Here is a 27,846-nt window from a genome sequence, read left to right as displayed (position 1 = left end):
CTATTCACCAATGCAAACATGAAACTGGTATTTTGCAGCACACAATATGACAAAATGAAATCCAATATTTCCTAAGGCAGGGGATGAAGGCCATGGTAACACCAGCTTCAAGGGGCATTGAAAGTGGATTGAAAGTGCATTATGCTGCATGTGTGGAAAGGGCCTTAAAAAGCCCGGAAAACCCACCACAAATAGTTGAATCCGGCCGTGAAAGCCTTTGACAATAAATTGTAAACTGATTTGAGATTACTTAAAGGTAGAGAAAAATGGGGTATGAAAACCAACTCTTCTTCTGTTGGATTACTGTAACATGCTGTACATGGAGCAGCCTTGAAAAACTGGGAAGTTGATAAAAATATAGTTGCCTATTTGATAACTGGATTTACCTTATATGAATATCAGCACTGAAGCATGGGAAATTTGTTGTCAAATAATGACCATGGACTTACCTATTGCTGGTTTTTGGCCACAGAGTAGGATGCTGAGTACAGGAAAAGTCTGCCAATTCTTATGTTGCAGCAGTTGGGTGAAAATCCCGCTATAGGGTTTTCAGGGGTTCAGCAACCTTCATGGTGCCCAGCCAATTGCTGGCTGCCTGGAACGCTGCCTGGAACGCTTCCTGGGAGTGGGGTTAGGAGCACTCCTGAGAAGTGCAGGCTTCACTCTGCTCCACTCATTCTCTTCTTAAGGCCTCACTGATTGGGCTCAGCCACTCAGTTGGTTTCTGACATCCTCCCTCGGTTGCATGTTTGGTGCAGTTATTTACTTCTTCTTCTGTTCCCTGTTACAGTTTTATGGTGGTTTCAAGCATTGTTCTACATCCAATTGTGGGGAGGCTGTGTCTGCCTGCCTGCCTGCCGGCCCAGGGTGGAGACTTGCTTAAGGGATCTTGAGGGCTGAACTCTGCAGTGGCATGCCCAGTTTGGGGGCGACTGCCTGGCTCTTCTCCCAGATGGCAAGGTACAGTTGCCAGGCACTGGCCATCAGCGGAGTATCTTACCAGGCTTAAAGTGCTGCACCTGTGTGGTGATATCATTTCCAGAAACTATTGTAATGTCAGTGAGGAAGATACTGCAGTATTTGGGCAAAAACTTTACAGTGGAAAATATTTTACCATGGAGTTTTGCCCAAATATCAGTATATCTCCTCGCTGTCTCCTGTGTAATTACATCACTTCTAGAAGTGACATCATCATGCCCGTGAGTTGAGACCTAGGCCTCATTTTAAGCCTGGTAAGACCCCTTCCAGCCGGCTAGATTATTTTAGAGGGAGAAAACTGGCTATTGTATGGCAATTGAACCATGCAGAGCTTATACCCATGTGGGACGACTGGCTTGACACTCCAGGTTATACCTAGCATACAGATTGGGGAAAGGTTCCTTTGACCACACCAATGCTCCATCTGCTGTAATTCCACTTGGTTCTTCTTGTATTTCTGTGGACCCCTTTCCCACTCTCAGTGACTTCTGCCTGCTCTTAGGACCATAAAGTGCTTCAGAGTTCAATTCAAGGTACCAATTATTTGCAACCTGGGTCAATTATATTTGAAAATCAGTCTTTTCTGCTATGAACCCATGTGATTTCAGTCAAATTCCCACTACCGTCTTAGCCAGGTTTCAGAACACAAACTAACCAGGTTTGAGGGACGACCTCCCCGGTCGAATCCCCACTACCGTCTTAGCCAGGTTTCAGAACACAAACGACCTCAAACCTGGTTAGTTTGTGTTCTGAAACCTGGCTAAGACGGTAGTGGGGATTCGACCTTCTTAGACCACCATGCCCTGCTGAAAGTTCCTTCCTTTCAAATTGTTTGTTTAGTCTTTATCTGGAAGCCAGAATCTTTACGTGTGGCACTGTCATTTTGGAACAGTGTCTCAGAGGCAGCACACCAAGCTCCTTTCTTGCTGTCCTTTAGTTAGCATTCAAAAGTGACATTTTTCACAGGGCTTATTGTTGATAGTAGTATATTTCGATAGAATGACTGCACACTTTACTGGTGAAAATTCTGAAGTTGTTACTAAAATGGGCTGGGTTGTGTGTTTTGATGTTGTTTGATTCCACAATTTTAATTTGCTTTTGCGTTAGTGTTTTACTGTTTTATACACCTTCGTCAATCACTGAGCCTGTCGGGTGAAGTTGGGCTAGATTTTTAAAAATACATAATACAAAACATACACAATACAAAGAAGCCACGGCATCTGCATCTCTTCACAGATCTAATCTACATCCTAAAAAAACAAGAATGCAACACTGCCCTTCATTCCTAAAGAACTGTTAAACCTCAGATAGGATATGAATTCAGATGGTGCACATTAAAAAAAGAGTACTGATCTGACGAAATGGTTCAGAAGGGAAGGAAACTGGGGCTAGTTCCAAGAAAAGCCATGTGCACATAATCTGTAATGCATGTATACTATTTATGTAGAAACACTGCTGGCATGAACCTTTATCTACAGATTCACAAACATAATATTATTTAGGTACAAAAACAACATTCTCCCTCTCTAAGAGGCATAGGGAGCAAAAAGCTCTAACAGGTCCTCACCATCCTTTTGTCTTTTCTGGGGAAATTCCTCGGAATGGGGACCTATTCTGTAAATACAAACCTGATGCCTGTATATGGGGGAAACTTCTCTTTCCATATGCAGCTTCCTGCTAGCTGAATCAAAGTCTTGATCTTCACAACTAGCCTTTCCTCCAACAAATATTCTTTACAGTTGTGTTTCCTTTTCACCCTTGCTTGAAAACAGCAGGAGTCAAACCTGCAGCCCATATCTCCCAACTTACTAAAAGTTCCACTCCCTACAGAAAATTCCAGATCTGCTTCCTATGGGCTTGGGATGGTTTGGATCAGATTTAGCTTCTTAGACAAAATGATATTTCCATGTATTTGACTGACATCCCTGCTGCCCACCGCAGAACTGAAAACTGCTGGGCTGTAAAACATAGCACACAGCTCACAACAGGGTGCAGAATGGTAAAGGAGAGTAATAAAAGGAGCATATTATTGACTAATAAAATCTGGGATTTTATTTGTGCTATTTAAATACTCTACATAACAAACATAGGTGCTAACTCTAAGCCAGTGTATGAGTCAATATACCATTCGTGTAGGAGTGCGCATACACAGCCATGTAAATAACACTACTCTCATCCCAATGCTCATTAGACTCACATGCAAGATAGCTGTTTAGCAACACAAAGGATCATGACTCCAAGAAGATAATAAAATAGCAGTGGGAAAGCTCACTGGGCAACAGAAAAATAAACAGAGCATGAGATGTTTAGAAAGGCTCTCACAGAAGGACAGAGTCATACAACATCACATGTTACATTGTGTAGATTAATAACATATTCACACTGAAAAACTGAAAAACATAGAGTACAGCTCAATACTACATGTTAAGAATGCAAAAAGTACTCATAACAGACCAGTTATTTGATTTAAAAAACAGGAGATTGCCGAGAAGCAACGGGTAAGGGTGGAGTGGGGGAAGAATAGTACTTAACCCTTGCACATTGCTCTCACTAAACATTTCTTTCACAAACATACACATACACACACCATTCCCCCAACAAGTTTTCAAAGAATATGTTTGTAAAATAAAATGTGTATTTAATACCTTGAGAAGCTTGAAGGGATTTTCAGTGGGAAAGCAAGATAGTTCAAATCATCCCCTTCCCATTCTCTTTTGAAGTGATAGGGGTCTTATAGATGTGAAGTGGAGCTCATAATGCTTGCACAGACTGAAACCATTTATTTAGCTATTGAAGAGATGTTTATTTTTTTAAAATCTATCATCCCGCAGTGTACATGCAAAGGGGGGAAACCAACCTTTTTGTTCATGCCTATGCAACTGATGGTGGCTAATGGCCCCTCTTTGAGCCATTTCAACATCTCAGCTGAAATGTAAGAAAACCCTCCTGCTCTACCCATGTGCCTCTCCCAGTTCTCTGAGTCACAGTGACCTCTATTAGCAAGATTCTTCTCTCCTTTGTTTCAACACCGGCCTTCACTTCTGTAAGAGAACCCCACAGTCACACGCTTTCTGCAAGCAGATGGCAGCCTCCATTCAGTATGTGCAGCCCAGCCACCTGCTGCTCTGCCCTTAATCACTGCTGTGCCTCCAATGATGTCGCCTTCCTCTGTGTGTGCAATTACCAAACAAAATCACAGTGTTTTAAGACCAACACAATACTGCAACAGAAATTGGCCGAGGCTTCGTTGTGACTGAAATGGATTTGCTGGAATGAACTCTCATTTTATAGTCTTCTTAACACAAACGCACTTTTAAGATTGCGGTAATTGTTACAAAGATACTACTGTCACATGATCTGCTCAACTCAAAGCATCTAGCGATGCTTAGAGATTCTGTCCATAAAGAATCTGTTAATCCAATCCCAGCTGAAAGATGATGATTCTAGAACTACTACTGTGATCTCTAGATTTTCAGTTTAAGTTTCTAAAGCTAAATTTAGACTTATTTAATAAATGAATTTCATATATTGTGTTTATCTTAGGCAGATTTTGCACGGGTGGGGGCAGTGGAGTTCCACAGGCATATATGATGCTGGTGGAGCCCCGGGGCTGTTCGCACACTGAGGAGCAAGCTGCCCCAGAGCAGCCACTGCCCACAGTGGTGCCTCCATTTCCTTTCCCCACACTCACCTTCTGTTCTTGCTGAGCTCTGCAGGGACAGGGAGGCATGCCCATGCTCCCCTCCGACTCCCAGGGCGCCTCCAAGCCAGTACCATTTGTACGGTGCCGGCAGGGAAACACTGTTTCCCAAATGCCTCGCTCATTGAACAAGGCAGGGAACAGCATTTCCCTGGGGAAAGAATGGCACTGCCTTGATTCAGAGGCAGCCACCATGTAAACAGCATCCCTGGAACTGTATGTTTACCATTCCAGGGGCGCTGTTTTTCGCCCATGTGGAATCTGCCTTAGTATTTATCCTGTATGCTATGTAGTGTGTTTTAGTGATGTTCTGATGAAGTTTTATTCTGTACCATTTCTTTATTGGTATGCCAATAAAGGTTGAGATTTGAGACTCTAGTGATACCTCTTTCTGAAAAGGCACAGAGAGAAAAGCATATAAACAGAAATTGTGGGTTATTCAGAACATACTTAGCCAATTTTAAAGCATTTAACTGAGAAGGAAGGCAAATAACACTTCTCCATATTTGTTATGCCATTTGTTAAGTCACTTTGGGGTACATAAATCTGCTTTCAGACTTGTATTACATACATTAGCCTAGGGAGAACTATTTTTTGGTGAACTCACTTAGGCCCCTTCCGCACACGCAAAATAATGCGTTTTCAAACCACTTTCACAACTGTTTGCAAGTGGATTTTGCTATTCCGCACAGCTTCAAAGAGCACTGAAAGCAGTTTGAAAGTGCATTATTCTGCATGTGCGGAATGAGCCTTAATCTTAAATTATAACTCAGTAACCAACTACCAGCACCTCCAATCCCAAAATGAAAGACCCCAAAATGAAAGCTCACTTTTTATCATGTTAAGCATCTGGACATACATAGAATTTTTCAAAAAAATTAAAAACTGTGGTAAGCAATAAAAAAAGTTGTTCTCAGTTTGGAAGTAAGCTTTTCCAAGGTGGGAGGGTAAGGATTGATTCCAACAGCATGCTTGAAGAATATATTCATTTCATGCTGAAACTAAGACTTTTTAAATTTTGGGCTGATCACTGTAGCTAAACAGAACAACAAAAATCAGGCTAATAATGAATGATTAGAACATAGAGCATTTTAAAATGTGCAACCAGACATAATATGTTGAGTTACAATGAAAAAACTGCTGTTCCAAAAGGACACAGAACACTTCAAAACTCTGAATCACATAAAAGTTGTATTATGTTAGTTTTAATGTAACACTCTTCTGTTTTAATACAGTCAGACTTGCAGTTCTAATGATTTTTTTCCTATTCAATGTATGGTCTAAATGTCATGGAATTAGCCTCCAAGCAAAAAAAGGATGTGCGTGCACACAAAGAAAATGCACAGGTGTGTTGTACTGGTACGCGCTATACATGCAATTTACAGACAACATTCTACCGCTTTGATATTTCCTTTTTTAAACGCCTGACAAAAAAGCTTCATATAAGTCACTGGTTTTTCAGCTAAACAGTTTCCCAGAGTTTGGTCAGTTTTATCTTTTTTTCTCCCCTACAATCAGGCACCCCAGTCCAGAGGCTGCAGTGGCCAGGGACAGCTCCACTACTACTGAGCGGCCTCCAGAGAGCTGCCAGGCAGCCCAGGGAGACGGAACACAACAGAGAATCTGTGGCCACCTGAAAGTTCTCCATAGGGCAAAATGGAATTATGTCACTAAGTCCAAGGCCTGTGTTGGGCGTATCCCCACCTCATAAACTCAATGGAACCCAACAAAAATTGATTCCACCCCCGGAAAATCTCTAGCCTGCTCACAGCCCAATTTTCCCTCCCTGCCAGAATAAGTAGCACTTATGCTGGCAGGGTGGACAAAGATGCTGGCATAGCACCATACCAGCTCCAAGAGCCAGCTTGGACACCCACCCCACCAATTGGATTGGCCTGTAAAATGGCCAAAGCTTGTCTGGGATTCCACCGAACCTTAAAAATCACTCTAGTACTAGTGTACTTATGCATGTAAAAATAATCTCAAGCTAACAGCACGTTCTGTGATACACATTTATAGTGTGAGCCAATTTCAATCTTTTCAAGGAAATGACGTTTGACTCATATGCATGCCCTATGAGTAAGTCAGACTTTTATTTGGAGCCAAGTAATTGCAAATTTTTAAGCATCACCACAAAAAACAATCAGTTAAGAGAAAAATCACTCCTGAATAGTACATTTTCAACCAGAGAATTGTATGTATTCCATAATAGCCAGACTATCTTTAAATTAAATCAAAAGGTTCAAAATATATTTTAACAGTTTTATATACTAATCATATTAGTAGTAATTTACTCCATTGTAGTTTCCTAAGAAATGTCTGTTTCTGAACTAGTAATCTCACTGCCAGTATCTAGTGCTATGGTTCTCTAGAAATTAAAATACATAAAGCAAACTCTAATTATAACAGACAATAGATTCTTATTCCAGGTTCTAGCATCCTGTCAGTCAGTTTTGTGACATGCTAAAAATTTCTGTCAGTCAGATTCAGGACACCAAGTGAGGAGGTCATATAGCCTGTTAATATGAAATATAATGTGATCAAGAACATAGGAAGAGTCCTGCTGGATTAGGGCCCATCTGGTCAATTATCATTTTACCAACAATCACAGCCAGATGCCTTCAGAAAAAAATCCCTAGGGCATAAAGGCAACAGTCTGCCCCTGCTGTGTGTCTACAGCCTCTGGCATTTAGAAACAAGGGAGTACCATTAAACTATCATGGTTAATAGCAATTGACAGATCTCTCTTCCAAGAATGTATCTATATTTTGAAGCTATCTAAGCTAGTGACCGATACTGCTTCATATGGCAGAAAATTCCATAAGGTTTTGTATTCCAATTATTTTGCTCTGAACAAATTCTTGGACAATCGTGACAGGGAAGGAAAAAAGTTGCACACATGCTTCAGATCTCTGTGATGTTCTCCACTGGTTGTCAGGTTTTTGTGCAATACTGAAAAGCCAAAACACTTTACTGTGCAATCCAAAGTGGGGACAAAGCCGCACTGGAAGGGGTGTGATTCCTGCACTGGCACTATTGCCACGCAAAGTGGTAGGGATGCTAGCTCAAAGCATCTTACCTTGATACATCTTACCTTCTCACAATACTAGAACCAGGGGGCATTCATTGAAAATGCTGGGGGGAAGAATTAGAACTAATAAAAGGAAACACTTCTTCACGCAACGTGTGATTGGTGTTTGGAATATGCTGCCACAGGAGGTGGTGATGGCCACTAACCTGGATAGCTTTAAAAGGGGCTTGGACAGATTTATGGAGGAGAAGTCAATTTATGGCTACCAATCTTGAGCCTCTTTGATCTGAGATTGCAAATGCCTTAACAGTCCAGGTGCTCGGGAGCAACAGCCGCAGAAGGCCATTGCTTTCACATCCTACATGTGAACTCCCAAAGGCACCTGGTGGGCCACTGCGAGTAGCAGAGAGCTGGACTAGATGGACTCTGGTCTGATCCAGCTGGCTTGTTCTTATGTTCTTATGTTCTTATGATAGTAAAGGCTCTTACCTTGATAGTGGGATGCTGTGTGGCTCCACAGTGCCCATATCTGAAAATTTACCACCACACTATCACTTTTTCACCATTAGGGCCTGTGCTGGTGTGGAGAGGACATTCTGGGGCATTCCCAGGGGCGAATATGACTTTGGTCAGATCGCTGTGTACTTTTGACCTGGGAATGGTTCCTTTCTCAGGCGCAGACTTATATCACCAAAAGCGGTGGCATACGTTTCTTCCTCTTGGGCTGTATTCCCCTTGAGGGGGTTAGCACTGACATTTTCTTCGCTATAGCTCTATTTTGAGCATTTTCAGGTGTAAGGGTGACAGCACGTATGTTGCCATTCCCAAAAATGGGCTGCCCAAGGTAAGAAAGGATTTTCTTCTTCTCTCTGAGCCACTAATTGCCTCTTTGGAGGTGGCACCATCCCCAGTCACCATTTCACCCTCCCACTTTTGGATGGGGCTGTTAGTCCTGTAGCAAGACATTGTAATCCCATGATCATTTTAGATGTTCTCCTCTGTATGCTTTCCACACCTATTACATCCTCTGAGATGAGGTGACTGGAATGATACAAAATATTCCTAATATAGCAGATTTCTGTTACAGCATTATGATAATAGAGGAATTAGTTTTAGTCTCATTCCTAGTAATTCCAAGAACTGAATTCACCCATTTCAGCAGCACTGCACATTCAGATCTTGCATGATCCCTAGGTGATCATAACAAGTTCTGACCCCATCAATTATCTACTGTAAAAAAATTATTGCTTCCCCCGGCGTTGCATCTCATTGGCCATTTTGTTCAAAGGTCTTTGGAGAGGGTTTTTACCCTCAGTGGGCTTAGAAGGATGTAATTCTGATTAGAATGGGCACTGATGCTCTCACTGTTCACCCCAATTCCAGATAACACATGAATGTTAAAGTCCCAATACATATTTATTGTAGGCTTTACTGCTTTATTACTTTTTTTGCCCTCTAATACATTCTTACTCCCCCCCATCTCCATTCTTACTCTCTGCTTCCTCTTCCTCAACAAATACAGATCTATAAGACATGTTCTGTTCTAACTTCTAAATTTACTTAATAACCTTTGCAGAGGGAATCTTTCAAAAAGTTTTCTTGGAAGCCAAAAGATATAATGCAAATTAGATTATCCCTAATTGCTGATCCTTTTAAAGAAAGGTAGATTAGGCAGGACTTCACTTTACAGCTACACTGATCCTCTAATAGGAATGCTGATATTAGTAGAAAGATACATCTTTTGTTAAAAAACTGGGAATTTCACATTTGTGTATGTGTGTGTGTGCATTCCTTCTCTACAAAGACCTGCTCAAGATGGCTCATGAAAACACACACACACACACACCCAAGATTAAATCATGAAATTCAAACATGTCTGTTTTATGTTTTTAGCTATTTGTTCATCACATCCTTTCCTTATTTGCATTAGCTGACAGATTCCATGCTTTATTCAAATTTTCCTCAATTGTATATAGCTCCTATTTAAAGGAAGCCTTATTGCCTTCAAAGCTTTCCATGACATTATTTCCTGTGGTTTCTTTGACATCACAGGTAAGAATTATTTTGAACTTCTTAGTGGCATTTTTTAAAAAAATCTGTATCATAGCTCCCTGACGAGATTTGACCTTCTTTATTTTCCCAATCCTTTTAACTAGCCTTCTAATTTTTCAGAAAATTCACTTCCTCATTACATAGAACTGTTGAACTTTCTAGAACAATGTAACGAGCTATATTTTGAACTTGATAGCGCTGCACTGTTCCTAAGCAGTTCAACGATCCTTACACCTTGCACTATATTGAGGGCACTGCTCAGCATTAAATCAAAGGTCACCCATTGATTTTGTAACTGAGGCATAATCATTAATAATATATAGAAATGTTGTCTTATCTCCAGTCAGGGTACAGACAGCTGAACTATTTATCACACCATTTTCCCTTTTGGCTGATCTTTTTCGCCAGTGTTAGAACTTTGTTCAGGGCACAACCATACAATCCCAGAATCACATTACCTTTTGGCATACTCCCACTGCAGTCCTATAAACAATCTCCTGGGAGGCCCCATTGAATAACATGGAATTTAGTCCCTAGTGGACATGTTTAGGATTTCTCTTTGCCAATTCCCTGTGCTTCTGTGACTAAATTAGATCTTCCTAAGGTTTTTAAGCACCATGGCAAACATTTAGAAGAAGTTCTGCACTGTTTTTAAATTGTAATTAAACATTGAAAAAATCAGGGTTGTTTTTTTTTAGCCCAATTCTAGGATTTGGGAATTGAAACATTATCCCTGGAAATATTATCAGTAGAATAACTGGATTTCTGAATGCCCTGATCCTGGGTAGTACTTCTCTCCTTCAGGAAGCCTGAAGATCACTCATGAACACACACATGAAGCTGCCTTATACAGACTCCGACTACTGGTCCATCAAGGTCAATATTGACTATTCAGTCTGCCAGCAGCTCTCCAGGATCTCAGATAGAGTTCTTTCATATCACCTACTGCCTGATTCTTTTGGGGAGATGCTGGGTTCTGAAGATGGAACCTTCTGCATGACAAGAAGAGGCTCTACCATTGAACCACAACCTTGCTCCAATAATTTTCAATCACTATATAGACGCCCCTGCCTAGTTCACTCCAAAGCCATGTGCCACTGATATTAATGTTCTGGAAAGGCCATCAGTTATCCAGCTGCCAGTTCTTCTCTCCACTGCTGCTGCTGCCGCCACCGCTATAGCAAGTAAGGGAAGAGGGAAGGCACTGCAGGACTGGTGTTTTTCTCTTTCTTAGATAGTGATCTAAACTAGAGACGAACTGTGGGGAGGGTTGATTTAAGGCACATAATGACACTAGTATGTCTGTCTTCTGAACTCCCTCTTCCATATTTCGGCATCACTTATACTTTTGGCATCAGTTAAAGTATCATTAAAACTTGGTTGTCCTTCCACAGTGGATAAAATGTATAGTTCACTTACAGCAAACTCAAAATATACAGATAATCAATCTAGAGCTTGCTTTTTAAAAAAGGTTTAATTTCAGTAATCTTTCTTAAACATGTTTAAGTTAGTTTTCAATATAAGGATTTAAATACCTAAGCAAACAGCACTTTGACAGTTGACTCCATAGAGTGAAACCACCTTTCAGATTACTTTATTAGCATATGCTTTCATTTGATCTTTCTGTTCCAGATACGCCACTATCTTTTCAGAATCAGACCACTGGTCCACAGATTCCAATATTGTCTACTTTAACTGGTAACAGCTCTCTATCTTCTCTGACCTTGCCAATGTGGCATTGTGAAATTCTGGTGACTGGGACCCTGTTCATACATAATTTGGCTCTATCACTTAGCTATGAGCACTCCCCATGTACTCCTCGCACCCATTCTGAACCATGTTCCACAAGAAGTAAATTGAAATAGAAGTAAATTGAAGAGGCTGTTCAATTAATATTTCTGTAATGTTGTATTAAAGAGCTTTTTAGTCAGTGGAAAAATTGCTTTGCTAAAAGTGGACTATGTCCTTCGCATGGCCTTTTAATGCAATGATATGATTAAACAAATATCTAAAGACATCTTTGCATCCGCAGAAGTGAAGCTGAGCTGTACTCTACAAAAGTGAATTCTCCTTCTCTTCACTTCTCCCAGAAAAACAGAATTCTCATTAAAGAGTACAGACCTCAGGCAAACTTGTCGAATTATAGTAGCTAACAAAAAAAAAAAGAATGACAGTGGTAGCCTTTTACTATTGTTACTGCACTCAGCCTACCAGGAAATGCTGCTGTGCTACATGGTGGAATGAACAAGAAGTACCCAAGAGCACAGTTTTGCACAGTTCCTGTTTATTTTACTAGCTGTTGCATAGAACTTTCATTTGGATTATGTGTCCACTGCTTAAAGCCCTTTGGCCTTTCACAGGTGACCAGAATGTAGCTCCTGTACTTCAGGGAGCATCATTTTTTTGCTCTGGATATAACTGATACTCTATTTCCGATTGGACAGTAATCACCTCAGAGGAGCAACATTTGTTTCTCTTTGTAAACCAACAAATATTGTTTCTTTTTTTTAGATTGTTCCACCCATGAAGAAAGAAACATGGGTGAGGGCCAACGATAAAACTGCAAATAGTATTATTCCATGAAGGGCCACAAAGAAGGGGATGAGAAGAAGGATAAGATAGAGAAAGATTCATCAGCAGGCAGCTGCTGCAGCCCTTCATGGTGGTGAAAAGAGGCACTGAGCACCATGCCATAGTCTCTGCAGCCTCACTGGTGTAGTGGGTGTGGTCCAGAGGCATGGACAGGGGAGGAGCCAACACTAATTGGCTTCCACTTAGCCATTCTGTCTGATATGCCAACTGGGGCTTTGGACTTACACCAACTTTTTGTAGTGTAAATCCATTGAGACCAATGGGGGCTTTCTGGCAGCACATAGGTTTTTTTGTGTGTGTTTTGACTTCCCACACCTCCAGAAAGCTTCCTTGGGGATGACAGGGCAGAGCAGTTGCAACGCAGCCCTTTGGATGGGACTGCCCATATGGAGACTGATTTCATATTTCTTTCCGAAAAAAGGGGGTATTGTCATTTCCCGAGGAGAGCCACTGACAGTTGTAACAGGCAATAAGGGGATGTACTGATCACAGCTCTTACAGCATCAGATAGTTCATGTATGTGGCAGATCTATGTGACAGGTAAGTGACATATACATTTTTGCATTATCAAGTTAAATCAATTTCCCTCAAAATTAATGGTGTTTTTCAGGGCACATCAAAGTTGCAATGACATGGTTAATTCAACTGTTTTATATAATGCTATACAGTACTATAAAGGAATGTATGCCTGGCCTCCTTGCTTCTTCTACTGATTTATACAAAAAATTTTACACTAGGTCCAAACTACTTTTATTTTCAAAACAGTAATTAATTGATGGTTTCCATTACCCTGAAGAATTGGGTTCCCTTTAAACAGTGTATTTGTGATGCAGCAAAACTTAGAAGTGTATTGAGCCCCTGACAGGCTGCAATAATCAGATAGTGGGCTTGGTTCAGTTTGGAAGGAGTCAAATGCTGATAAGACTTGCCTCAGAAAAGTATCTAGACGGAGAGATTTCTGAATGTAAAATCATGCTGGCTATTTTACAACAGCCAAAAGCTTCTCAATTTAGAAAGGTAGGGGAGGTCTATTTCCAGCCATTTCTCCAACTCCATCCCTTGCTTTTCTTTTCCTTTCCACCAAGGTCATTGTCTCAAGTACAACAAGTACAACATGAGGTGGAGGCATGCCTCCTTTTTAAAATTTTGTCTTGCTTCATAATTTGGGTGGTTGAGTAAGACTCTGCTGATTATTCTTCTTGTTATTTCTTGTTATTTTCAGCGGTTTGGTTTTCTATTAAAATCAAATGTATTCTTTGGTCAATTCCTTAAGTCTAGGGAGATTCTAACATCCACAGTTTATACAACTTCCCCCAATCCTCTTCCAATTCTGTCCCTTCTTTCCTCTTAATTCCTTGACAGCAAGGACTCCCCCCGTCCCCCAGTTTTCCCTCTCTTCAGTCTGTCAGCCCACTGTTACTAATCCCTGCATTGACTTTTTCACCTCATCTGTCTTTCTCTGTCCTTGTCTCTTAGCCAATCCTTCCTGCATACCCTGTGCCTGCTTCTCACTTTGTTCTTCTTTCAATCCCTAATAGCTTTAGCTTCCATATCTTACATAAAATTTCTCTTTGCAGGGGTGCTGATGCTTGTAATTTAAAATGAATCGCTATCACAGCCCTGACCTGAAAGCACTTCCTTTAATTCCATTTGGTTGGTGAAGAAAAGTACCCTGCATGTGCTGTAAGACACTAAAACTCAAAGGTCTATGACAAGTCTGCAGGCTGAGCCCTAGATGGATTATATTTTCAAGCGATAATCAAATGCCCCTATGTGGTTAGCAAGGTGAGATCTGCTCTCTGCACATTTAGCACCAAAGCTTGAATGAAAAATTGTCCCTTTCTGCACTACATCTGTTGTATACTTAAAGTTTGAAATAAGTATACTACATATTTCACAGCACCCTGTTTAGTAGTGATGAAGGGGCTACACCTGTCCCTGGTTATCACAGTGGGTTGAATCTAACCAGGTTTAACTAGCGAAAAAGATGTTTACACATCTTTCTGGCTTCACATATCTCTCTCTTTCTCTCTCTCTCTCTGTACGTGCGCGCGCATTTGTGTTTAATTCATATAGGTAGAACTACCAATGTACATGGTATGTTGTGAAGAGAATAACCATTTTGCTTGTACATAACGATGTCCAAAGAGGCTCCATTTTGACTGTTGGAAAAGATCATTAAAATTTTCTCTTGCTTTTCACCTAACTTAGAAGCAGGTATTTGTAGACAGTTCCATTACTAAGGTCAGATTCCTCATTAAGTGCATGGAATCATCTCCAATTATTTTTAACTGGATCCAACCAGTAAGCTAAAGCCCTAACTGAAAGTTTCAAAAGGGCGGGTAATTTGCTCATTTTCCAGAGAATTCTTACTAACTTTATACCTGATTAGTTAATTGGTAATTATTTAGTGTGACTAGCTTATACCATAAATTAATCATCTTGGGTGTATCGATAATATAATAGACCTGCCAATGTCATGGGACAATTGTATTATAATAGATCTGCTGGAAGAGCTGTTGTGAGGGTGGCGGAAGGCAGGGAGGACCTGGAAAACCCAAAGGAAATATAACGTATACTAATTCCCTTTGTCTTCCCTGTAAAAAGTCACACTTTGCCTGATTTCAGAAACTCTGATCTAAGAGCACGGTGACTTCTGAAAAGGCCAAAATGGCTGTATAATTGAAAATCCAACCTGAAGGGGATGTGGTCTTAATGCGAGGCAGACCACAATTGCATAAAAGGTCACAGACACACTATTGTTAGACTCAACATTTGTTTTTCACATAGGCCATTCCTAAGCTTTACTTTACCTAAAATGAACATTCTCTGTGAATTCAAAATATGGCTTTGTAAATGTATCTGTGTTTCTTTGGCCTGTAATGCTGACATAGAGATTTACTGTGTTTCTCAAGGTATCCCAAGGTACGAACAGGCATTCTGATTCTCCATTTGTTCCAAGCAGGAGCCATTCTCTATGCATGTCTCTTGGTAAACACTGAAATTCTATGTATGCTGACGTGCACTTAGGGCTCTGGATCTGGGTAAGTCTTTAACATGAGACCTCACTGGTGAATTCACATCTTGAAGATGCATACTAATGAAAATGAGTTAGGTTATAACACTGTTGCAATGTGAAGCAGAGAAGCACCCACATGTGCAACACAGTGAATAATTGTATTGAAAAAACCAATGGATAGGTGGCTAAGGTCAGGAACAATGATGGGACATCAGTACCCTAAAGCTCTAGAGATAAACTGAATCAAAGCAGAAACCACAGTGCAGTGGAGAACAACATACAGATCTTCATAAGCTCCAACCATCAAACAAGTCATGAAGCTGCCTTCGGGGCAACCTCTGAATGATGCATTGTCCAGTTGAAATGGCTGGAAACAAACTACATAATGAAGAGAATCAAGAAATTCATTTGAAAATAGGCAATACTTCAGATAATTTTTCTTTACAATAGAAATCTGATTATCCACTTAACATATTGGTAGTTAAACCAGTAATAAGTCCAAAATCTTTAAGATGAGACAGGAGATTTGATAGCTCAGGTAGGCAGAAAACGACAAAACCACACATAGCATCATTCCAGTATCTGAACAGAACTTTATTTTGAACAAGAGATAAATAAGAGTCCCTTTCATACTCTTATTATGAATGTTTAAGAACGTAGGTAAGGGTGGGTTCTCAAGTTCAAACCTCCCAATTACATGTCTGAAGTTCCGCCCCATTTCAGTTTTTTTTATTTTTAGTGTTTTTCAGTTTTTGGCCTGCAGGGGGCGCAGTTTTTAGACTAGCAGCACCAAAATTGGGGATGGGGGTTGGGAGACTCTTCTGATGATACCACCCATGTTTGGTAAGGTTTGGTTCAGGGGGTCCAAAGTTATGGACTCCCAAAGTGGGTGATCCATCCCTCATTGTTTCTAATGGGAGCTAATAGGAGATGCGGGCTACACCCTTGAGGGTCCATAACTTTGGACCCCCTGAACCAAACTTCATCAAACCTGGATGGTATCATCAGGAGAGTATCCTAAAGATACCCAGAAAGTTTGGTGCTGCTAGCTTAACAATTTCACCCCTGACAGCAGGCACCCCCCAAATTTCCCCAGATTTTCCTGTTAAATCCACCCCCTTTGGCATGGATTTAAAGGGAGAATCTGAGGTCCCCAGTTTAAACATTGCAAGTGATGCTGTTTCAGGGTGGGGGACAATCCACATCAAAACAGCATAACTTTCAATGTTGTTTCAACTGGGGAGTCCAGATTCTCCCTTTATGGTATATTTAAAAGGAGAATCTGGGCTCCCTAGTTTAAACACCATTGAAAGTGATGCTGTTTGGGGTGGATTCCAGCATCATAATGGCTGCCCATCCCCCCCCCCCCGCAAAACTCAGATTTTGCACTGGGCTTCATTTTCCCTAGCTACGCCTCTACCTGGAGTGGAGTGCAAAAGGGACTGCCGGCTGCTGGCTGCCGGCTGGGAGCCCAGCCGTTGGGGGGACAGGGGAGTCTGCCATCCCTGGCTTCAGAGAGCTGCTTTTATAACCACTGAGGCCATGGGCATGGCCCCACCCCTGAAGCCCCCCTAAAAATCTATACCTACGTCACTGTGAATGTTGATTAATCAGAATCCTGAATCAGCATAAAGATTCTTTCCTCCAAAGAATGTGAAAGGTGACATTACTGTATTTGCATAAGCATCTGCAAAACTATAAGCCCCAGAATTACTTGAGATTGAAGCCTGGAAATTTACTAAATTGAAGTGATTAATTATTCTACAGAACAGTACCCATGAAACTCACCAAGCCAACAACTGCCTTTTGTGTTATTCATTGTGAGATGATATTCCTCCTAGCATGCTTACATAAATTTCATCAGCCTTCACTACAACTTCCCGAACACCACTTAGCACTTCCTGCTATAATGCATAAACAAAAGGAACAGTTGGGTGGCTGACTATTTGCAATTCCCCTTACACCTAAGCACCCATTGCTTTTTGGGTGAAAACTGCTAACCTCAAACTGCAAAGCTACATCAGTGATGGCTGCTGCAGCAACAATGTTTGCTGCTGCCACCTAAACCATATGAATGGCTTTTGTTGGCAACAAAATGCTGGACTAGATAGACCTTGGTATGATCTGTCAAAATAGTTTTATGTTCTTATACATTAAAGTAATGCAAGTTGTATGGCTAATATTTCTTTAAGGTGGAACTAGGTTTACTGTCTCTGGAAGCACAGGCATGGGTGAGGGTCTTCGGATTTTGACTGAAAATTCTATTCATCACAGAAGTTAATGGGTACCTCTATCTATCAAAATCTGAGTCCTATGCTACACCGGGGAGGAAATTAAGGGAGAGTAGATTCCAACAGTAGTAATTTGGAGATATTGGGAGGATCCACACTGTGTTCTGTGGCAAATGCATGTATAACTTGGGTTTTATTCGCACCACAAAAAGAGCAAGTAGGTTATGATTTCCTTTATATTTAGGATTGTTACCATATTTCAATATTTAACTTTTCCTCAAAAACTCTATCCCCTCTGAACTAATGCAATGGATTGCACATATTTATTTGGCTAACTGCTCTGTTTGGAGTGACAACCGTGCTTCTGGACAAATCAAAACTTTGGAGCATTGCTTACTGGAGTGCAGTACCTTCTACAGTATTAAGGATATGTGGATTACTCCTCTTTTGTGTGATAATTTGGGGCTGTCAACACCAGATAAGATTAATAAACACTTGGCAAAAACCATTGAGTGTAGCCATTTTTTTTGCTCACAGAATCAAATTCAAAGGTCCTTAAACACAGTAACTGGTTGACTATTTAAATTATTTAATTGTTATTTTTATTGTATGTAGATTGACATTATTCAAAGCTTGTAGGCTAAATGAGTGGTATAATAAAATAAAGAAATAGATAAAAGCAGGAGCGGAAGAGGAAGACGCAATTCATCAGTACTAGGGGACAACTGCTAACCCTCCTAGATCTGGATGTTAGCCCCTATCCCAGTAGCTCTTTTCTGCAGTTACTGTCCTGACAGGATGCATAGAACTACAACATATTCTTTGCAGGAGTTCCCTTCTTAAGGTTGTGTTTTGTTAAGGTGGTCCTTTCAGCTGCTGATGGTGGTATATGTGCACATACTAGGTATTTCCAGTGGTGGTCCCTGGGTAGAAAATGTAGGCACCAAGTGTGGGTTTGGGGGAGAACAGGTTTTGAGCATAGGTAGGTAGGCATACCCTAACCATACTGAAGAGCTTCAAAGAAACACAAAGGTAAACCTTCATTAAGAATCTACAAAATTATTCTGCAGAAAGTTTATGTCCCACACCACTCCACCCAAGTTCACTAATGAAACTAAGTCAACTCAAATACTTTTAACAGAGACCATGATGCTCTAATTCCCCAATCCCACACCAAAAGCTGCCATGGTTTCCTCTGACTTCTAATTCTATGTTGAGGGAAAAACCTTTACTTAGGCTGATTCTTTCCTGTGTCGCTGTCCTACTTTCATGCTGGATCACATAAAAGCAATTTTGCATGCACTTAAATGTGGTCACACATAGCATTTCCATTACCCACGTTACACACTTAAAATTTAAACAGAAGACAGTTTTTATATTTTATCATACCTCTTGACTGAATAATTTATGTCTCATTTATGAATGCTCCATTTAATAGCACAATATAAATAAATCACTATAAGACAATGCATTCCAAAGGGATTTCAAATGAAGAATTTTGGTCTTTTTTTTCCAAATTGTCCTACTCTTTAGTCAAAAACAATTTAATGATAACAGCCTTCTTTGAATTGATTATTCATTCTTTTTTTGTGGGGGGGGGGGATATCTTTAACCTTGCTTAGAGTTTATTTTTTAATAAAAACTGGTCGGGTGCCTTAATCTCTTACCATTAGGAAAAAAGATTATGATAAGATCTATGTAGAAAATCCAAGGGAGAAATTAATCTGATATCCTATGCGACTATCAGAGTACAACCATATGAGGAAGTAACTCAAGCTGAATCCAAACACAACTGGAGAGTGGGGCTTCCCTATGAGGCAGAGTAGTGAATCAGATTCATGTAGAATAAGGGGTCATACTTGTGAATAGGAAGGGTTGAAAGATACTTACAAAGTATAGGCTTCATGACAATTAAAAAATCTGGGCTGAAATTATCTACTGATAGCAATGCAAGTGCTGTAATTTCCTTCCAGAATACACAAATGTTACCAAGTGAACAAAATACAAGTTAAGCAGTAGTTTAAGAAGTAGGGACCTCAGGAATGGACCTTCAGCTTGTTGCAATAGCAAACAACATCTACTGTGTAATGTCCACAAAGTTATATGGCTGATCCAGACATAATCTTTTGTACTTGGAACCATGATAGGATGTTGTTGGCACAGGCGAAGCTACAAGGGGCACGGGGGATACCTCACAGCGGGCACATGCCTGGGGGGTGGAAAAATGCCCCCAACCCTTCCCCCCAACCCCACGACCCCCATACTTACCTTAATTCTTAGTTTCAAGTTTAGTTTCAGGCTGAAAAACAGAATGTTTCATTCAGGCTGAAATGAGCCCTTGTGGGAACTACACTACCCAGGACATCTTGCAAGCCCCAAGGACTTCTGGGTAGTATAGTTCCCACCCAGGGCTTTTTTCAGCCTGAACTGAACAGGCCGCTTTTCAACCTGAAACTAAGCCTGAAACGAAGAACTAAGGTAAGTGGAGGGAATGGGATGGAGGCCATGGGGGGGGGGGGCAGAAACGGCGCCCATGGGGGGTGGAAAACGCAGAGTCCACACTGGGTGTAGTTTGGCCCAGCTATGCCTCTGATTGCTGGAGACTGGTTATTGAATGTAGTAGAGAGAGTCAACTGGAACAGTCAAACTTACTGGATCAGTCAAGCACTCCTTAGATACTGTCTTTGCAGAAAAACGTGAATTACTACCAGGTGTGGCCAGGATCTATAGGGAATAAGGTATACCTTCAGATGGTAAAGAAAGTCCAGACTACTTCAATGCATATGTCATAAACTATAGCTTGTTTAGTACCTGATAATTCCATATCAATAAAACAGAGCAATATAATTTTCCAATGGTTTTGCAAGATCACTGCTTCCACACCATCTCAGCAACAGCCTTCATTCTTCAGCGCACTCCAAGAAGGATACAGCATGAAATCCTTGAGGACTGGATTAAATTCTGACGAAGAACTAAAACAGCGAATATACAGCTTACCTAAACGATGACAAGTGAGGTGCATGTTAACCAAGCAGATTTCTTCCTCTCTCCCTGTCCTACTGCCCATATCTGAAAGGTGTAAACACCAAGTAGGCAGAAAAACAAATTAAGTATATGACTAATGCAATGAAATTAAATAAACATGGGAAATGTATGGTTTAATATGGCCATTTTCCTGAATCTGTGCAATGTTTTCCTTTTCAGAATGATATGGAAGGGCCATTACTGGGACAATGAGAAAGTTGCAGCTGATTGTACAAAATTATAAAAACAAAAACTGCCCAGTAATTTTCCATTAGATTGTATACCACAATCCAATTTATGTCCAGTCTCAAACAGCTTCCATTTATAAATGTTCTGCTAGCCCCAAGCCCTGTTTTTTCTTAGTTCTCCAAAACCTCCAATAACAAGTAAACAAAATAAGGAAACAAAGTAGAACTCCCTCAGAATAGTGGATGAAGGCAAAGCCAGATTCATCCTCTCTGTTAACACAAATAGAACTGATGCAGCCTTTATTTAAAAGGTGCCTTTATGTAAAGCTATTATTCCTTACCACAGGTTCAAGAATATTTTTTAAATAGCACATGACAAATATTTTGAAGTTGTTATACAGGAAATAATCCTGCATTTGAGAACCTAGGTAAGGAATAGATTTAGGTGCAACTATAGGAAAATATTTCAGAAGTGAACATAATATAATATTATCTGGAGAACGGAAGCTAACCTGAAAATTTTAATAGAGAGATCAGAGGCAAAACTAAAACTGATGCAACAAGTGTAGAATATGTGTAGGCAAAATTTATAATTTTAAACCATACAGATCAAAACTCATTAAATTAATAAGAAAATTATAAGAATTCTCAAATTCAATTAACTCATCTTCTCCTTTAAAATACAATACAGTGACATTTTAAGGCTGTCTCTGTAAAATCAAGGAACATTCTCTGTGCACATACTTAACCTAAAAATCAGAGCAGAAATGTCAGTCTTGCCCTTTAAAGCTATTATATTAGCTGTGTTGAATGAACACAGCACTGATTGAGAATTGGACAGGGTTGTTGTTGGTTTTTTGCACTGGTTAATACTGAGTGACCAAATCAATATTCATGTATTGAAGGATCCCAACCCTCCAACAATTATAGTATTCATAAAGAGGGTGAGGGAGACAACATTTAACAAAGCTGCTTACAAACAAATACTGAAGCCCACACATACAAGCAGTGAGGGAAAGTGGAATGGTTTACAAGGAAACTGTGAAAAACTGTGAAAATTAAAACTGTGCACATGGTCTCATGCATCAAATCCAGAAAATAATATCTTGAATTGCCCCTAAATGTGTGCATCTGAGATAAACACTTCTTATGGCCAGTTTCTTGTGGTTTGTGAGTGATGACTAAGACTTGAACAGGAGCACCACAGCTTTCAGTTCAGGAAAATCAGAAGTCAGTTGACTAATTTCATGTGAATTGTACCTCTATTATGTAAAGTGTTGTTTTTTTTCTGTCATAGTAGTAGAAATAATTTTCCAAATACATGAAAAAGGCAGAAGTATATAAAGAACTTGGAAACAGTGAATATGCAGAATTGTTGAACTCATATACACAGTTTGCTCTCTTGTCTTTTCCAGATTACATAACAGTCTGTCCATACAGCAAAGTCCACTTGCCATCTTCAAGCTTTCTTTTCACTATAGTTTGCTGCAGATATGTAAGCTAATATGTAAGAAAGCACACGAACAAAAACCCATAATGGAAAACCTGTTGTAAAAACATAATGAATAATTCTGTTCTCATATCAAAATGCTGCTTCTTGACAGATATCAGACTGATTCATGAATATTCATGAAACAGACATCAGTCCCCAACAGCAAAGGCTGAAACATCATAATTTTGCACAGGGAGAATAATAAATATATGGGAAGCTCATTCCTAAATTACAAACACTGATGCAATAAATACTCAGTGCTGCTACTAGAGCAAAATAAACAATTACCTGTACACATGCACTCTCTGTTGTGGTGTGCACAGGTCTGCAGACATTAAGAGATCCCTTTAGCCTTCCTGAGGGAATCCTGTACTTAAGGGAAACAGAAGGTTGTCTGCCTCATTCATTTTATTCAAGGCCTTCTCGTCAATTGCTCATTATGCCTTAAAGCCCCTGGCATAATTTGTCTGAAGAAAAGGTATTCCTGATCTCCACCCCCAAAAAGGAGAGAGTGGACTGTGGTCTATATGATGTTGTATGGGCATTCCTCAACCTATTTTCCAACCATACTTCAGTCACCTTAACAGAAGGTTAGGTGGCAAGTGGGGAAAGAGAATTTGCCGCTTGGTGATTTATAGGATAAAGATTTGAGTGTAGCCTCTCCCACTGGTGTTCCAAAATATGACCCTACTTCCATTTTCAGTTTTTCCACTTTCCCTCACCCTGACAGCCTCTTCCCAAGGAAACTGTAGCCAAATTGCATGGTGGTGAGCCTACAAGAACTTTCAGGCAGCACCTCACTTTGCCTTGTATCCCTCCCCATGCTTTCCTCGTTCAACCCTTTTTGGCAGCTCGCTTGCTTTTTCCTATTTCCTTCTTTCCTACCCAGCAACCAAGCAGCTACATTTTATCAGCACCCATCTTTGGCTATGTTTATTATTTATTCAGTTATATCCTGCTTTTCTCCACAAGAAAGATCCTCCATTTTAATCTCACAACAGCCCTGTTAGATAAATTGAGAGTGTGTGAGTGGCCTGAAGTCACTCAGTGAGCTTCCACAGCAGAGTGGGGATATGAACCTGCATTTCCCAGGTCATCGTCTGAAATTATAACTACTGTACTATATTGGCTTTTGTGGAATCACTGCGGTTAAAAAGTAGCAAGGCCAGTTGAATCATGGAAGTCAGATGGTAGCCAGTCATCTTTGGTTGCTGGTGGACCTGACTTCATTGAGTCCTCCCTCAGTTCAAAAATAACCTTTGAAAAGGCCTCTTTCGATTCCTCTGACTTTTCCTGACAGAAATGTATGTTTGAATACCTTGTGGCTACCTAACAATAGCCACTGAGGCCAGATGTTTGTTTTTTTTAAAAAAAAATCCATGTACTTCCTTAATCATTAGGGAAAATTTAAAACCCATTGTTGTTGTTACAGATTTCAGGGTTTTTTCCTGGAAACCTCAGGTTAAAGACAAGTCAGGGAATAAAACAAACACTGAGCAGCTAAATTGATATTGATAAAACAATTGTTAGCTCCAAGGCATGGGTATATGTATCTGTTTAACAACCCACTGTAAATTCTTCATAGCTCAACTTGTCCCTGGATTTCTGATTCACTGGTAACTAACTGTATGTGTAATGAAGCTGATCTCTATTGGGACAAACCTTCTTTGGCATGTTTATTCCATAACAGGTTTTTTGAGCTGCTTCAAAAATGGACACAGAGTCATTTTGTTAGTCTTTCTTTTTCCTGACTTTTTGACATTACCAATTGATATATTGCTCACTTTTTGTAATGATTCGCCAGCCATTTTTTTCGTTTAAAAATTTAAAAATGTACCCAGATACAAGCTTTTTGAGGTTTTTTTCTCTTTATTTTTTGGTGACAAAATCTAATGCAAAGGTATAAACAAATGAGAAGGGGCATTACTGCAATTCTCTGCCTATATTCAACTAAAGCAACATTTGTCTTTCTACCCACTATTTCACTTCATTCAAGAACCACAGGCTACTGACTCCTCTCTGCGCATGTTTAATCAACCACTATGGTTGTCATGCCAACTAGCAAAGAGAATTCTAAGCCTACATTTGGTATTTCAATGCAGTGACCCAATTACTGTCTGTCAACAAACTCACTAGGACAATAGCAAGTGTAACACATTACTGAGAATAAATCCTACAGACTGAACTATAGAATGTCTGGAACCAAAATCTTAGTCAGTTCTACAGGTCAAAACACAATAAACAGAGTTAGTGGAAATGCCTTTTAGTTAGTCAAATGTTCCACTTGCTTTTTAAAGAGCATCCCTCCATACGCGCACATATGCAAACACACTAACCATAATTCTTGTCCAGTGGCTTTCAAAAAGAAATCATCCCAAAACAGTTTTTGAGATGTGACATTCAGTAAACCCTTTCTTTAAATCAAAGAACATTTATCAACATAAATTCTCTTCACTGAACACAAAAGCTAGAAGCAAAGGGTAATTTTTTTTCATTTGGCACAACATGGTTTTAAGTATTAGCTCTGAAGAAATAAACTCACAGTTTCTTCCTAAGGGAGTCTGGGCAGTGGGTTTATTCTTGGTAACAGAGAACATTTGGTTGGAAGAAAAACAAAACAAGCATCATGGTTTTGCACAGTAAATTTAGATTCTTAAGAAACATGGGTAAAAGAGATTTTCCAAGCTGCTAACTGTCCCCACTGTCATTTAACAATTTCTTTCCGGCATCCATGTTCAGTCTTATTATTCCATTGTTAAAAATCTGCAGTAGATTATGCTGATATAAATAATTCAGGTGAAAAACATTATGCTGGAAAATGAACTCTACTTTGGCTAAATCTAGTTCCTCAATCACAATACACACACCTCTCTCCCACACTCTTTTGAGGCAGAGCAGTATAAAATGAAAAGCCCTGACAATAACACCTACTGTGCGTGTGAGAGCGAACCAGGGGGTGGATGGGGGAAACAGGAAGCAGAGTGGAAGCTGGAAAGCTCCCAGCTCAAAAGTCATCTCAGCCATGAACTCCCTTGAAGTCTTTACACAACCTGTCTCTTAGTATCAGCTCTGCCACGCACATACTGTTTCATTTGTAAAATAGGAATACTAATGCTGACCAAAACTGTAAGTTTATGGAGATAATGTCAAGTGCTTTGACAACTCTAAAGCAGTATGTGAAAAGCTTATTACTGTTTGATATTCCTTCTAGTCATGGATTATATGATGACACAGGTTCCATGAAGATGGCGCCTTGATCCAGGAGTTTTGGAAGAGCACTCCTGGCTATTTTCCACTGAGTGAGCTTTCAAAAGCTGGCTTAAGTGAGTCCCTCCACCATTAGCCTCTCTGATGGAGTCAGAGACTCAAATATAAAAGGTGGGGAAGGGGAAAATCTGATAGATTATATGATGACACAGACTGATTTTTTAATGGGCAGAGTAGGGGAACACGTGCAGTAAGGAGTCAATGTCCTTCTGATTTTTAATTTATTGTTCAATCAGTCTCTTCAATGAAAACATTTCTTACCTCAGGATCACTCAGTCAGAAAATCAGCCAATTAACATTCTACAGAACTAGAAGTGGCTGGCTGAATTAAGTAACCTTCTACAATTTTTTTTTCTGGTAAAGGAAAAATGGACTTCAAATTGCTTTGATTAAAACTCAGATAACAAATATGTTATACCTAAGAAAACACAGGTTATAAGTCCAAGAACACAGCAGTTTGCAGAGAAGATAAACTAAAAGTGTAGTAATTCCTCTGTAGTGGAGTTTATTGGTAGCAATGAAGGCAGCTGGGCAAATAACAAGATGTAAAACGAAATTGTATAACACTAAAAATGAATGTGACATTAAAGAATGCAAACAATTGGAACACGGAGTTGTTGAATCCATAAGAGGTGAGAACAGTAACTATCATGAAAAAATGGGAAACCCCACTCAGGGCTTCAAAGCAATGGGCATTTGTTTTATTTATTTTTTTGTTAAACTGATTATCCCACTCATTCCCAGCTGATGGCCAAGCTCAGAGTGGCTCACACACACAATTTAATAACAGATACACATTACCATATATGTCAACAGAAAGAGTAACCAATTTCAATACTAAATATTTTTTAAAAAATAAAATTCACATATACAATGACAGTGGTTAAAGCAAAACAAAATTCCATCATACTGGAAATTGAGACAGCATTTTATTCTGATTTTGTGGGATATTAGTGTTGGGTTTGACTGGTGCTAGGAGTCCAGAGGTCCCCCCACATTAATCTAGCTCCCTGGCATACAGCAGTGCTGTGATTGATGAAACGGGACCTTGGACTACTTGAGCGAGTTTGGCTTGAACTCATGAAGAAGCTGCAAGAACATCCTATGAAATGGCAATGCAGGCAGCAAAGAAAAAAATATACCGGAACTCCACTGTGTTTGCTAGCACATGTCCAGCTCAATTATTTAGAGTGATTGGACCACTTACATCCCTACCTACAGGATTACAAAATATTAGTGAATTGCTTATTGGCTATAAAGTATTTGCAAGGGTTTTTTTGCGGATAAAATCTTGTTGCTCTGCCATGACTTCCAGATAACTATTGATACAGTAAGTGAACTGGAGGCCCCTTGGCTATTTTTGGTCCCATATTTGACCATTTTTATCTGCTCTCCACTGATGATTTGGATAGAGTACTAGTGGCTGTGAAACCTACCATCTGTTCTGTAGATCCATGCCTTTCATGGCTGAAGGCTAGGAGTGAAGAGGTGCAGCAACCTCTGTGGGAAATGATAAATCTCTCCCTTCAATTGAGAGCTTTACTAGAGAGACTGAAGTAGGCAGTGGTATGTCCACTCTTAAAGAAACCATCTCTGGAACCTTTAGATCCAGACAATTAGTGCCCAGTTTTGAATTTATCTTTCTGTGTAAAGAGTTGAGAGAGAAGAGATGGAGCAGCTGCAGCTGTTCTTGGATGATACATCAACAGGCCATGGGACAGAGACTGTACTGGTTGCCATCACAGATGAGCTTCGTCACCAGCTAGACCATTGCAGGTCAGTGTTGCTGTTACTTTTAGATCTAGCAGCAGTTTTGATGTGGTCAATTATCATCTTATGCTCCACTGCTTTGCCATTTCTGGAGTTCAAGGTATATTCCTACAGTGGTTGGCCTCGTTGCTCCAAGATCAGGGACAACGGGTGGCAATTGGAGAGAGTGAGTCCCAAAGGCATCCTTTCCTTTGCAGGGTTACCCCAGGGGGCAATCCTCTCCCCAATATTATTTAACATCTAAGTGCAACCCCTGGTGAAGCTGGTACAGAGCCTGGGAATGAGTTGTCATCAATATGCCTATGACACCCAGCTTTTTCAGTTGATGGAGGGCCAGCTGCCACTGCCCTTAACATCTTGACTAAGTGTCTGGGATGGTTAAAAAAAGGGGGTTGAAACTTAATCAAAGACAGATGTCCTGTGGCTGGGACAAGGCAACTGGAGAGGAAGATGCAACTGCCTATATTAGACGGAGTGACATTAACACCTTCTTCCTTTCTAT

General features: G+C 40.1%; 1 protein-coding gene across 1 annotated transcript in view; it reads right to left on the bottom strand.

The window, feature by feature from the left end:
* The window catches only part of GPM6A (glycoprotein M6A), a 186,854-nt gene that overhangs the window by 123,282 nt on the left and 35,726 nt on the right, over window positions 1-27,846 (bottom strand). The window contains exon 2 of the mRNA XM_048508732.1: window positions 20,601-20,672. Coding sequence (XP_048364689.1) covers window positions 20,601-20,672 — 72 coding nt within the window. The remainder of the gene's footprint in view (window positions 1-20,600; window positions 20,673-27,846) is intronic.

Source organism: Sphaerodactylus townsendi, linkage group LG10 (genome assembly GCF_021028975.2).
Source record: "Sphaerodactylus townsendi isolate TG3544 linkage group LG10, MPM_Stown_v2.3, whole genome shotgun sequence".
NCBI classification, from domain to species: Eukaryota; Metazoa; Chordata; class Lepidosauria; order Squamata; family Sphaerodactylidae; genus Sphaerodactylus; species Sphaerodactylus townsendi.
Note: the sequence above shows the minus strand (reverse complement) of the source record. Positions and strands in the feature narration are given on the sequence as shown.